Raw genomic sequence first — 14,714 nt, forward strand, 5'->3', positions numbered from 1 at the left:
TAAAAATATGGACACATTTTAAATAACAAACATGTGTTATAAAATGAATTACTGCTGTATACTACTATGTCAGTTTGATTCATTTTTGGGAGTCCCAGTGTAATGGTTATGTTCTTTAGTTAAGCATTCTTACATCTAGGGGAAAAAAGATAGATGTTTGAAAATATTTCAGTGTTATCTCTTTCTCAATTTCTTTTTTTCTAGCTTTCACACTTTCAGGTGCAAATGTAATATCCTCTATTTTTATTAATGTTTTTTCTCTTCTTCATTGCTGTTAATTTGTCATTATCATCATTACAGTTAACACATACTGACCCCTATTGAATGTCTGTCTCTGCACTAAGCACTTGTATTTAATTCTTATAAAAATACTGTAAAGTAGGTGCATTGTTATCCCTATTTGACTGTAAAGGAAATTGAGGCTTACAGAAGTTAATTTGACCAAGGTCACAATCTAATTGGTATTGAGTAGGACTTCTACCTAGGTTTCTATAACTAAAAACCAATGTTCTTTACCTATTGTATGTCCATCATTCCTGTATTAAGGATAATTGGCTAATAAGAAATGGGTCATTATTTCTACACTGAAAACAAATATTTCATTTCTCTTTCTGAGAATTTGTCATAAAATTTATGCATAGTTTTTGTGAGCTATATATTATTATTTTTAACTTCTCACTTATAATGTAAAATATTTTGTAATTAATGAAAATTAAATATTCTTTGGAAAGCAAAAATTCCTAGTACTGTTTTTTACCCTCACCAGGGGAAGAATTACATTACGTAGAGATTGATTCTACTCTTCAGAGACTTGTGCTCTAACTATACTAAGTTTTAGATTAATCAATATTCAGTTTGTGTTTTTTAATTTGAAATATTTTCTAAGTTATCAATAATTTTGATTTATTTTGATCCAGCAATTGTTTTAAGATTTTTTAATTTAAGAGGCATTAAATTGTTTTTTTTTAATTGTTTTCTTTGACTGGTTTTATAAATCCAGTTTTTTAATAGACCTAACTTCATGGTTCCTAACAATATTGAGCAGGGGTACAGAAATTTCCATTTACCCTTTACTCCCATACGTGCACAGCCTACTCCATTTCAGTACCCTTCATTAGAGTGGTACATTTGTTACAATTTATGCACCTGCATTGACACATTATTACCCAGAATCCATAATTTACATTAGGGTTCACTCTTAGTCTTAGATATTCTGTGGGTTTTGACAAATGAGTAATATATCTATCATTGTAGTTTCATACTGTATCCACCATTGTGGCATCATACTGAGTAGTTTCACTGCCCCAAAAGGCCTCTTTGCTTCTCCTATTCACCCCTCCCCTCATAACTCCTGCCAACCTCTGATCCTTTTTCCTCTTTTCATAGTTTTGCCTTTTCCAGAATGTAATATAGTCGGAATTATACAGTATGTTGCCTTCTCAGATTGGCTTCTTTTACTTAATAATACGCATTTAAGTTTCTTGCATGTGTTTTCATGGCTTGACAGTTCATTTCTTTTTAGCATTGACTAATATTCCATTGTCTGGATGTACCACAGTTTGTTTATCCATTCACCTACTGAAGGATATCTTGGTTGCTTCTGAATTTTGGTAATTATGACTAAATCTGCTAGAAACATCCATGTGCAGGTTTTTGTGTGGACATGACTTTTCAGTTCCTTCGGGTCTATACCAAGGAGTGCAATTCCTGGATCATATGGTAACAGTATGTTTAGTTTTGTAAGAAGCTGTCAAAATGTCTTTTTAAGTGGCTGTACCATTTAGCATTTCCACCATCAGTGACTGAGAGTTCCTGTTGTTCCATATTCCACATTCTTGTCAACATTTGGTGTTGCCGGTGTTCTGGTTTTGGCCATTCTCATAGGTGTGTAGTGAGGTCTCATTGTATTAATTTGAATTTCATTGATGACATATGATGTGCAGTACCTTTTTCTAGTTTTCTATCTGTATATATTCTATTTATTTATTTATTTGTTTGTTTATTTGTTTATTTTTATTAAGGTATCATTGATTTACACTCTTTTGAAGGTTTCCCAAGAAAAACAATGTGGTTATTACATTCAGCCTTATTATGGAATCCCTCTCTGTACCCCATTGCAGTCACTATCTGTATATATTCTTATTTGCCATTGTGTATCTTATTTGTACAGCTAATTTGCCATCTGTCTATCTTTTGTGAAGTTTCTTTTGAGATCTTTGACCCAATTTTAAAATTGGGTTGTTTTCCTTACTGTTGAGTTTGAACAGTTCTTTATATATTTTGGATTATGGTCCTTTATCAGATGTGTCTTATGCAGATATTTTCTTTCAGTCTTTGGCTGTATTCCTTTGTGTCTGATGTCCTTCACTCAACATAATGTTTTGATATTCCAAGTTATTACATCCTTGTAGCTATAGTTTAATGCTTTTCAGTGCTATAAAGTGTATGAATTTATTGTATGATTAAATCACCATTCATTTATTCATTCTCCTGGTCTCCTATAATCTTAGCTTTTTGTTTGTTTTTACCATTACAACCAATTGTACTGATGAGTATTCTCATATGTGTCTCCTGGTCAACTACGTACAGTTTAGTGGGTATCCATGTTTTCTGTTTTAGAGGATTAACTTTTATATAATTGTTATATCAAATTACACTCCCTCCAGGTCTTTATGAGTTTTCTTAATTCTCTACACTCTTGGCAATACTTGGTAGTATAAGACATTTTAATTTTAAGGATCCTGATGGATGTGTAATAGATATTTGCATTTTCTCAAGTACTGAAGTTTTTTTAGTTCTTAAAATTTTAATATGTTTAATCTTTAGAAAGTTTCATATGTTTAATTATGTTTAATCACCAATTGAATTTCCTTTATTGTGAAATATTACTCTTTCAAGTTTCCTCTGATTTTTTTTCCACTGGAATCTCTTTTTCTTGATCATTTGTAATAAGGTTTTATATATTCTAGGTGAATGTCTTTTTTGGGGATGTATGTGGTAAATGTCACTTTCTGGTTTGGATTTTCAGACTCTTTTGTAGGCTTTTGATGAAGAAAAGTTCTTAATTTTAATATAACCTAATACATTAATCTTTTCATTTGGTTAGTGCTTCTCTGGGTTCTGCTTAAAACTTTGTCTTCCCCGTTATTAGGTAATAACACTCTGGTGGTCAGTTGGTCCTAGCTTTTTCTTTGAGGAAAGGTTTCAATTATTTCTTTAAAATAAGATACAAATTATTCAATTTCTTTAAAAGGTATAAAATATTCAGATTTTTAATTTCTTCTTATGTCTCTTTTATTCTTTGGCTTTTAAAATGTTTCCTTTTTGCATTCCCAGTTTTATATGATGTACTTAATTATTATTATTTTATTTATATTGAAAATTATTATTATTATTTCTTTTATCATGGTGAGAAAGTTTAGCTAGTACTTTTCAAATGTTGCTGCTTCTCAGTTCTCTGCCTTCTGCTTTGGGCTCCACTAATACCACATTTGTTATGTCTCTTATTTTTCTACTCCTCATGTATTTTTCAGTTCATTTTTCTCTTTTCCACTGTGTCTAATTTACTGTTAATCTCATCCATTCAGTTCTTAATTTTGGTTATTGTATTTCATTCTGTTTTTATAGTTCCCAGTTTTGCAGACTAAATTGTTAATCTTATCTATTATGGTTTCGAATTGTCTTTTATCGTTTCCAAATTTTTTAGGCAAATTTTTAATCTTGTCTATTATCTCCTCCAATATAATAAAGATAGTTCTTTTTAAAGCCTGTTTCTTTTCCTAGTAATATGTGAATTCTCTTGGCTCCATTTCCATCATCCATTGTTTCTGCTTATTCTTGTTCTTGTTTTCTTATCTGTTTCCATACCTGGTTATTTTTTATTTTGTACTAGATACCATATTTGCAAGATCTACTTATAGCTAGTTTGAGATCTTGGATGAAATTTTTTTCCAAAAAGAACGTAATTCTGCTGTGTTCCTGTGGGCAATAGTACATTAATCATTTTCAGGAGTAAAGATGGCTCAAAGTAGATCTGCATTCTCTGGCAGGCTTTTCTGTGAACTTACTCCTAAGATTACTCTTTGGGACTTAGCTCACTAACTTTTTGTGGGCCTTGACTTCAGTCATTTTTCTTATGAAATACTATTCCCATCTATAACAAGGGACAAAGGGATGCCCCAAATGATTCAGCATTCTGGGATTCCATCTCCTTTGCTTCCTGGTTTGGGAATTTTTCACTCTTTACCTCTCTAGTGCTGTTAAGCATTAAAAAACAGAATCTGCCCTTTTTAGTTGTCTTCAACTTAGCCTAATGAGTTCTTGGTCTTTGAAGTACGTAAACAGCCTTACCCTTAGAACCTGTACCTCCTATACAGTTTGAGGATTTACCACACCTTCATGTCTGAATTTTCATTGTTTTTTTAGTAATAAATTATCTTAGAAATATGGTATTAATTTGATATCTGATACTCCTTAATATCATATTTTTTTCATATTATATGATATAATTTTATGGGTTTCTTTAGAAGAGAAACAGAAAAAGCAAGTGTTTTATTGTGTAATTTCCATACTTTCTCATAAAAACATAAATTTATTTATCAGTCTAAGCCTTTTTAAATCATGTTATGATATTTGAAAATTATAGCAATTTGATGTTCCCCTTTTTTTTAGTTTCTGAATAGATATTATATCTCAAGATATGTATATGTATTTAAACATTCAAATAGAGACAAAATGAATGCTATATTTTAACACTTAGAAATGTGAAATTATTTTATATTTTGTTCTTTTAAAAAGTGATATTTATAAGGTAATGTGATCATTCACATTATTTAGGTGACATGTAATGACAGTATTTACCCTTTCAAAGTCCCTAATAAATATTTCAGCCTAAATCTGTCTTCTAAGAAGTTCTGGCTGTTTGCTTTATTTGCTTAGTGAGAATAGAACATGATTATCTCTTTGCTTAGACACAGAAATATTTGAAGTTATGTTTTTAATTAAACGATGCAGAAGACTTCTGAAGGCTTTTAATGTTTGTATCTAATTTTATATAGAAGGATTCTGAATTTTAAAAATATTGCTTAGCCTACATATCAGAAATATTAATGTAATTTATGTAGTAAAATATTTGTTTAAAGAGTAATTCATATATATACTCTTCCCTTCATATTCCCTTTACCTCTTATAATCTGAATTTGAACTTGATCACATAACTGAACTCAAATTATGTATTCTTTGAATTAGATTAGTACCTGTTCATATCTAAATAAACATATTTTTATAACAAAATATTTGTGTAACAAAATATTATGGTTACTATGAATGATCTCCACCTTATAGTATTCACATTTTTGTATAAACACCTTTCCATGAGTGTTGGCAGGACCAATGACTTGTTTCTAAAATATGGCAGAGGTGATGGAATATTACTTCTATAATTATGTTACATTATATAGTAAAGGTAATCATACATCATTTTCATGAATATGATTTAAGTGAGACTTGCTAGAAGCCCTGCTCTGGAGACTTTCTCCCTTGCTGGCTTTGAAGAAGTAAGTGGAACTGAAAGCATCCTCCAGATGCTGAAGGCAGCCTCCAGCCTTTAGTAAACCAAGATCCTCAGTTTAATAGCCACAAGGAAAGAAATGCTTTCAGTAAGGGAGCCTAGAAGCAGGTGCATTCCCAATCAAGCCTCTGCTAAGAACCCAACCCCAGCTGATGCCTTGATTGCACTGTCTCTGAAACAGAGAAACCAGCTATGCCACGCCCCGACTCCTGACCCACAGAAACTGTGAGATAATAAATATTGTTGATTAAAGCCACTAAGTTTATGGTAATCTGTTACTTAGCCATAGATGACTAGTACAAATATATCCAATCATTTTTATTGTATTCACTGAATTATATATTTGTGTACTAAATATTTATATAATACATTAAATGCTTTCAGATGAATAGGTAAAATAATTTCAACAGTGCAAATTAAGATTTTTCTAAAAAATATTACTTTAACATTGCTAAAGATAGTGATCTGTTACAGAGTAAAACATTTTTATATTAATCTGATTATTTTATATTTGTATGTTCAAAATTGCCTCAAGCAAGAATTTAAAATTTTGTTTTGTATAATACTGTTCTCTCCTTCTGTTGACAATCATTGTTTGTGAAATCCTCCATCCTGTTTTATTTAGCTGGCATTTATTTATGAAGTCTGCAATGAAATTGATAGATTATGATAATATTACATCCAGATCTCATTTTTATATAGGTTATGTGAACATGTGTAATGGCAATGCCATCTATAATGGCTATACCAATATATCAGCTGATTATTACAATGGATTAACAAGTGTTTTTTGCCAATTGATTTTGGCATGTGGGAAATGACATGGGAAGATCATTGGTTTGCACAGTACAAAATATCTTCATTACAAGAGATGAAATGAAATTTCAAACAAATGTATAAATGCATATATGTATGAACGTATGTATATATTGCTACACTTATACATACGTTCATACATATGTGCATTTATACATTTGTTTGAAATTTCATTTCATCTCTTCTAATGAAGATTTTTCCCATGGTTGGTGACTGTTATTAGAATGCATTTGCTAGTCAATAACATCTTAGATTTTTGATTGGAGCTATGACAAGTAGAGCTGAATTTTGAAAATATTTCTAATGCATTCCACATTTTATCAATAATCATTTAATATAAAGTACTTTAGACAATACATGTTTCTAATTTGATTTTTTGAGTTTTAAAATTAAAAGAGAATGTAATTCTTATATTCCACACCTATAACACCTCTGTGAAGCTTCTCAGTTTAATTCTTAACAAGATGGTGTTAATTTCTTACTTCTGTTAGAATTCTGAGCTTGAGAGCTAGTAAAAGTTAGTTTAGTTAGCAAGAGCATATAATTTCATCCTTCTCAGCAAATTTGTGAAATGGAGAAAATAAAATTTTAACCATTCCTTTGTAAAAATTAGGTTGTAGGTAAACATTACAAAAATTTTCAGTCCAAAATAATTTTATATAATTTGAATAAATTGAGTATTATTAACAAAAATGAAAACTTTATAATTTCCATATTAGAAAATAGGCTTGTATCTGGAGTTCTTAAAGTCAACATACAGATTAATTAAAAAGTATTTGAAATCTCTTGTCCTTTGTCAAAGTTAGTCATTTTAGATTACTATGGGACTTTGAAAGCCATCTATGTATGCAAATAATAGGCAGGGAATATCATGCATAACCAAGTAGAGGATGTTATGTTGAATATTTTTCTATTTTAAAAGTAGAGTTGAGAGACCCATTTTAGCAAGTCCAGTTGATTTTTTGCAACAGAAAAAGGAATTACAACAGTATTGTAAGTCAGTCCTTTAGTATATGTATATACTTGGTACAATGTGATGGGATTTATGGAGGTGAGCCTGAGGAAAGAATAATAATATAGGAATAACGTAGATTTTGAAGTGCTTACCCCAGCAATAATGAGTATGACCATTTTCTAAAGCTAGAAAACTACTATACATCACACATTTTAAAAATAGCATTTGGAGAAGTCACAGAAAATCTAATACCCCAAATTCCTTTGTTTCACAGAGAATAAAGTTAATGGTATAAAGGGCTATTATATTTCTTCTTTAATTTTGTACTTAGTATAGAAAAGATTTACTCTTCAACTCATTTGCAGGGATACAAAAACTAGTAAGTACATGGCTGAAAAATGCATTTAGAATGTAAACTGATTATTTAGCTTATTATTCTTAACTATTTGGCCCCTCAATAATTAAAGTATGCATGTATTAAAATTACTCCTCTGTTCTAATTGGCTCTACTAAAACTAAAGACATTTTTGGAAGGTCTTTCTCACCTTTTAAACTTTTACATATAATTTAAATATTAAATCGCTTTATTCAGTTACCCTGATATATACATTTTATAATTTATTTTGAAGGGTGTTAAGAGTTAGCATTATGCAAAACCAAGCTATATTTCTATTAGACGCTAATTGTCATTTTAATTGGATTCTGGAAACAGGGATTGAAAAATGTGAACTTCAGAAATTTTGAAAATATGATTTTCTTCCACTGCTAGAGTTAACCATATTTTAGAAGAATTTGACTTAGAATTCATGGATTTGAATGCTCATATGTTCTTTCATTAAAAAAAAAATCTGCTTACATGAATTCAGAGTTTGAGTTCCTGAATTTAGGGTACAACAATTTAGAGAAAATATTTGTCCATTACACAACTGAAAAGGTCTTTTTAAAAAAATGCAGATTCTAAGGTATAGTATCTGGGGAAAATAGACTAATTTCAAAGACCACCAAAAGAATAATTTATGAATTCCCACAATTTTCTTCCTCTACCTAAAAATGTCTCTGTATCTTTATCCAGATTTTCATTTCTTCCTCATATTATTAAAAAAGGATACACATCCCAAACCTCATAATCTTATACCATCTGCCTGGGACATCTTGTATATTCTTCTTGTGCATGTTTATTTGTCTTCTCCACTTATTTCTTCTCTCACTCATATTCTTATGTAAGTTTTCTACATTAATTCTTTTGAATATTGGTTTAAAATTTCAATCAGTGTTAATAACTTTTAAGATATTTTAATGTAGAGTTTAATTATATTTTTGCTTGAAGACAAACATGAAACTTTTGAATTTTGGTGTTTAATATTAAATTAGTTTTTGTATTTCTGCAGATGTGACTCTGAAAATCGCTATGTTGGTAATCCACTTAGAGGAACATGTTATTGTAAGTATTTGCATTTTTTTCATTTCAAATAATGACTTTGCATAATTCGTTTCAGGTGACTTTGCAGATAATAAAGTTCATCTTGAAAACCGATATTATTTCTTAAATCTTATAATACAATTCCATATATATTGCTAAGAAAGGCAATGTCCTCTTGTTACATTCTCTTAATTATACTGGATTTTAATGTTATCTTTTTTCATTACGATTAAATTTTTAACAAATAGAATTATGTGATAGATTTTTGCAGGGGGTAATTTTGGTCATAACTAAAAAGCTGCACTGATTTTCTGCTGAAAGATATTTTCATTGGATAATAACATATGGTAGGTGTTTTAAATTTTTAGAAATCAACTAAGCTATTTTCCTAATGTTTTTACCATTTTACATTCTCACCCACCATGTATGGGAGTTTCAGTTTTTCCAAATATATTAACACTTTGTATGGTCAGTCTTTTTAATTTTAGCCATTCAAATAGGTGTGTAATGGAAACTAATTCTTATTTTATTTGCATTTCCCTAACAACTAATGATGTTAAGCATTTTTTCATGTGATTATTTGACATGTGTATATTGTATATAATGAAGTGTGTTTAAAACCATTGTCTACTTTTTAAAATTGGATTGTTTTCATATTACTGAGTTTTTAGGGTACTGAATATATTCCAGATACAAGTTCTTTATCTGATACATTATTTGCAAATATTTTTCCTAGTTCATGTGGCTTGTATATTCACTCTTAGAATCTTTTTTTGAGGAGCAGTTTTTAATTTAAATGAAGTTCACTTTATCAATTTATTCTTAAGAAATCTTAGCTTACCTTAAGGTCATGAAGATTTCCCTATTTTCTTCTAGAAGTTCTACAGCTTTAGGTTTTCCACTTAAATATGCAGTGCATTTTGAATTAATATTTGTATATATGTTGAGAGGGATCAATTTTTTTCTCCATATAGATGTCCAAATATTTTAGCTAAATTTACTTAAGGACTGTCTTTTAACCTATGACTTGCTTTTGAATGTTTGTCAAAATTCAGTTGCCCATATATGTGTATGAGACTGTATAAGACTCTTCCTGTACTCTTTATTCTTTTCCATTAATTAATTAATTTTTATGCTAACATGGGACTGCTATAATTACCCTAGCTGTAAAATAAGTTTGGCAATCATGTAATAGTTATTCTCCAATTTGTTTTTCCTTTACGAATTTTAGTATCTGCTTGTCAGTTTTTACAAAAACACAGGGTAGGGTTTGGATTGATATTATGTTTTGTTTACAGATCAATCTGAGGACAATTGGTATGTTAAGTATAGTGAGTCTTCTGACCCATTAACATAGTATATCTCTTTTAATTTTTCTTAATTATTCTTTAATTAATTCTCATCAGTATTTGGTAGTTTTCGCTGTGCAGGCCTTTCACAGTTTTTGACAGATTTATCTCTATATGTTTTATATTTTTTATGGTATTAAAAATATGTATCTGAATGAATCTGGTATGTACAGCTATAAATTATTATTATTTTTTAATTTGGTATCATTAATATACAATTACATGAGCAACATTGTGGTTACTAGATGCCCTCCATTATCAAGTCCTTACCACATACCCATAACTCTGGAGTCATTTCAGCAGAATATATTATCCTATAACTGTTATCAGCTAACTTCAAAATATCTTTTGCACCTTAGTAATTTGTATTTTAAATGTTTTTTTTCTGTCTTTTTATTTATTTATTTATTTATTTACTTACTTACTTTAATTTTTTTATTTTGTCATCATTAATATACAATTATATGAGCAACATTGTGTTTACTAGATTCTCCCATTATCAAGTCCCCACCACATACCCCATTACAGTCACTGTCCAGCACCGTAGCAAGATGCTATAGAATCACTACTTGTCTTCTCTGTGCTATATACTGCTTTCCCCATGCCCGCCTCCTACATTATGTGTGCTAATTGTAATACCCCTTATTCCCCTTCTCCCTCCCCTCCCACCCACCTCCCCCCTCAGTCCCTTTCCCTTTGGCAACTGTTAGTTCATTCTTGGGTTCTGTGAGTCTGCGGCTGTTTTGTTCCTTCGGTTTTTGCTTTGTTCTTATGCTCCACAGATGAGTAAAATCATTTGGTACTTGCCTTTCTCCACCTGGCTTATTTCACTGAGCATAATACCCTCTAGCTCCATCCATGTTGTTGCAAATGGTAGGATTTGTTTTCTTCTTATGGCTGAGTAATATTCCATTGTGTATATGTACCACATCTTCTTTATCAATTCATCTACTGATGGACACTTAGATTGCTTCCATTTCTTGGCTACTGTAAATAGTGCTGTGATAAACATAGTAGTGCATATGTCTTTTTGAGTCAGGGATTGTGTTTTCTTCAGGTAAATTCCTAGGAGTGGAATTACTGGGTCAAATGGTATTTCTATTTTTAGTTTTGTGAGGAACCTCCATACTACCTTCTACAATGGTTGAACTAGTTTACATTCCCACCAGCAGTGTAGGAACATTCCCTTTTCTCCACATCCTTGCCAGCATTTGTTGTTCCTATTCTTTTCTATGTTGGCCATCCTAACTGGTATGAGGTGATATCTCATTGTGGTTTTAATTTGCATTTCCCTGATAATTAGGGATGTGGAGCGTCTTTTCATATGCCTGTTGGCCATCTGAATTTCATCTTTGGAGAACTGTCTGTTCATATCCTCTGCCCATTTTTTAATAGGGTTGTTTGCTTTTTGGGTGTTGAGGTGTGCATGTTCTTTATATGTTTTGGATGTTAATCCCTTGTTGGATATGTCATTTACAAATATATTCTCCCATAATGTAGGATGCCTTTTTGTTCTGTTGATGGTGTCCTTTGCTGTACAGAAGTTTTTAGCTGTAATTGATTTTTATATTGATTTTGTATCCTTCAACCTTGCTAAACCCACTTATTAGTTCTAGTACCTTTTTTGTAGATTCCATCATATTTTCTACATAGACAGTAATATGTTCTGCAAATAATGGCATTTGATTTCGTCCTTTCTTCTCTGGTTACCTTTAATTCCTTTTCTGGCTTTATTGCATTGACTAATACCCCTGATACCATGTGAAAAGGTGTGGTGAGCCTTCAAATATTCTTGTCTTGGTCCTGGTCTTAGAAGAAAACATTCAGTCTTTCACCATTAAGTATGTGGAAGTTTTTCCTAGATGCCTTACCAGTTGAGAAAATCCCCTTTTATTCCTATTTTCCTGAGCATTTTTATCAGGAATGGCTGTTTATGTCATATGCTTTTTCTGCATCAATTGAGATGATCCCAAGGTGTTTCTATTTTACTTTGTTCATAGGAAAGTTTAGATTTTAAAATTAGTGAGTAATACCACTTTCTTTTGGTCCATTCATCAGTTAGTGGACATTGGGATTATTTCTAGACTTAGGCTATTATGAAAAATGCTGATATGAATATTCAGATGGTCTTTGTGTGTTTTCATTTGCCTTGGGTAGGTTCCTAGGAGTGAACTATCTGGGTCCTATGATAAGCTTATGAGAAGATCTTTTAAAACAGGAATAATTGAAAAATACTATTAAGTGAACTTCAAAGATTAGTTAAATTCAACCAAAATCTCTGGGTGTGGTGTTTTTTATTGATAGTCATTCTTTTTTTGTTGTTATATCATTAGAGCATGACCTTTTGGTTTTTTTCATCCTTCCCACTGATTTTGTTTTCTAATTAATCAGTTTTAGGTTTTGTTTTTACTAATTTTCTTCTAGTATATACTTTAAAATTGTTCTTTCTTATTAATGGTCTTTTCTAAATTGTTCTTAGCAGACTCCGATGCTCAATGTTGTATTAAAACTGATATTCCAGTTTTCTTTTAATTTCTTGATTGGAAAACTTCTGTAAAAACAAATTCCCTCTTGTCAGATATTTGGTTACTTATTGTTATGGTTCATGAAGAAAAGACATGATAAATATTATAGTCTTTCTTTTTATTTATCAGTTTTCGAAGTAGAGAGTTGTTTGTCCAGTATCCTCAAATTAAATTTTTTTTGTTTTTGTATCATAAATGTACAGACTCACATATTTAATATGTTTCAATCCATTTTAAATTATTATCCATACTGATGTGCAAGTTGTCCATTTTCTATGTCTTTTAAATTATCTTTTCTATCATTTCCACATTCATATTGTTTTTCTTTCAAACATCCTGGATTTTTGTGGGACATATTTTTTCTAATTTTTAAAAATGGGAACTTCCTCTTTAATTCTTCTTGAATCATTAGTTTTTACTGTATCCCAAAGGAGTAACTAGTTACAACAGTGGACACATATGAATTATATTCCATTTTTTAGAAATAAATGCACTAATATTTATTGAGCCCTTTATGTTTAAGACAGTCTTTCTTCTAGATTAGTGCTGTCTAATATAAATACAATGTGAGTCATATATGTAATTAAAAAATTTCTACTAGCTACATTAAAAAAGTAAAGCGAAATTATTTTTAATGGTATATTTTTAACTCAAATATCTAAAAATGTGTCATTTTGACATGTAAGTATAAGAACTCATCAATGAGATATTTAAGTTTTTTTTCAAACTGAATGTTTGAAATAAAGTTTGCTTTCTAAACTTATAGCAATCTCAATTCAAATATGTCACCTTCCTGTTATTCAATAACCACATGTGAATAGTGGCTACTATTTTAGACAGTCCATCTCTAGATTATATAGGACTCTCAGTGTTAAAAATGCTAAAGGAATAGTCATAAAAGCACTAGATGGCAGTCTTGTCATTTAATATGAGACCTTTAAAACTTAACATTTTAAAGAAATAGTGTTAAAAACAAAAAGGTCAGTAGTTCTTGTAACAGTGTTAATGGAAACTGTTCTGATTTTAAAGATCAGAGTGAAATTTAAAATGCAGGCCCACTCTGTAACTCAAAGCAGTTGGGTGCAATGTGGGGTTAACTTAATTCAAAGTAATACACCAGCAGTTGTATTCTATAGTTTTAGTAGTTTTTCAAGTTTCAGTTTAAAACCACAAAGTGAATGTATTAGAAAGCTGTCATGCCTCACATGGAAAAAACAAAGTTTGAAGCAATGATACCTACTTTGATCAACTCTTGTAAACATTGAATTACTCAGTATATCTCAACTAACATAAAAAGTAGTCACAAAGCAGTGCAGTTTCTTTCTTAAATGCTTTTTAATGATAATAATGATTATAATGAAAACCTTAAATACAAAATGAAAGATTGGACTTTGAAAATATTATACAGATTATATATTTCAATGATTTAGTCCATACAGAAAGTCACTTTTTGTAATCATCTGTGTTATGCTACTACCTCATTAATTGCTTTAAAACATGTAATGTCCAAATTGTTAATTATTGTATTTTAGTACATTTCCAAGTAATCTAACATATTTTGGATTATTTGACCTCTTACTCTTTGAATAATTACTGTTTTATTTTGAATTTCTTCTATTGCTATATGGAGTCCAAGGTGTGTGATTCTGTGATGATAATACCCCCTTTTTAGAGTAAGGAATTTCATTAGTATTTTTATATTCAGTGCTCACCTCCACCACTCACCACATCTTACCTTCGTTTATATTACGAGAATATGAAATATTTATCCATTCATCTCACTGCAGTTACTTTTGTTATTATGGGTTTATTTAATTAATGTTTATGTCTTGGACTGAAAAACTATTTATAAGCATATTATTTACTGGATTTGATTTTTTCTTTAACAAATGATGTATAATATTTCTAGTAAATGTTATTATAACTGTAAATTAAAAAAACAAATTTCAAACTCAATTTAATTACTTAAAATGCTCTTTTAAAAAATTTAATTTAATTACTTAAAAACAAAGCAATTAAAACTTGAATTAACCTTTCACCTAGTGTAATTATTGGGCTTTGTTTTAAAATGGAATAAAAG

At 30.1% G+C, this 14,714-nt stretch overlaps 1 protein-coding gene across 5 annotated transcripts in view; it reads left to right on the forward strand.

Moving 5' to 3' along the window:
• Positions 1 to 14,714, forward strand: part of ATRNL1 (attractin like 1) — a 750,424-nt gene that overhangs the window by 269,711 nt on the left and 465,999 nt on the right. For all 5 annotated transcript variants that reach the window (XM_036898417.2, XM_036898415.2, XM_036898414.2 and 2 more), the window contains exon 21: positions 8,729 to 8,781. In XM_036898417.2, the coding sequence (XP_036754312.2) occupies positions 8,729 to 8,781 (53 nt within the window). The remainder of the gene's footprint in view (positions 1 to 8,728; positions 8,782 to 14,714) is intronic.

This window comes from Manis pentadactyla, chromosome 8 (assembly GCF_030020395.1).
Source record: "Manis pentadactyla isolate mManPen7 chromosome 8, mManPen7.hap1, whole genome shotgun sequence".
NCBI lineage: Eukaryota > Metazoa > Chordata > Mammalia > Pholidota > Manidae > Manis > Manis pentadactyla.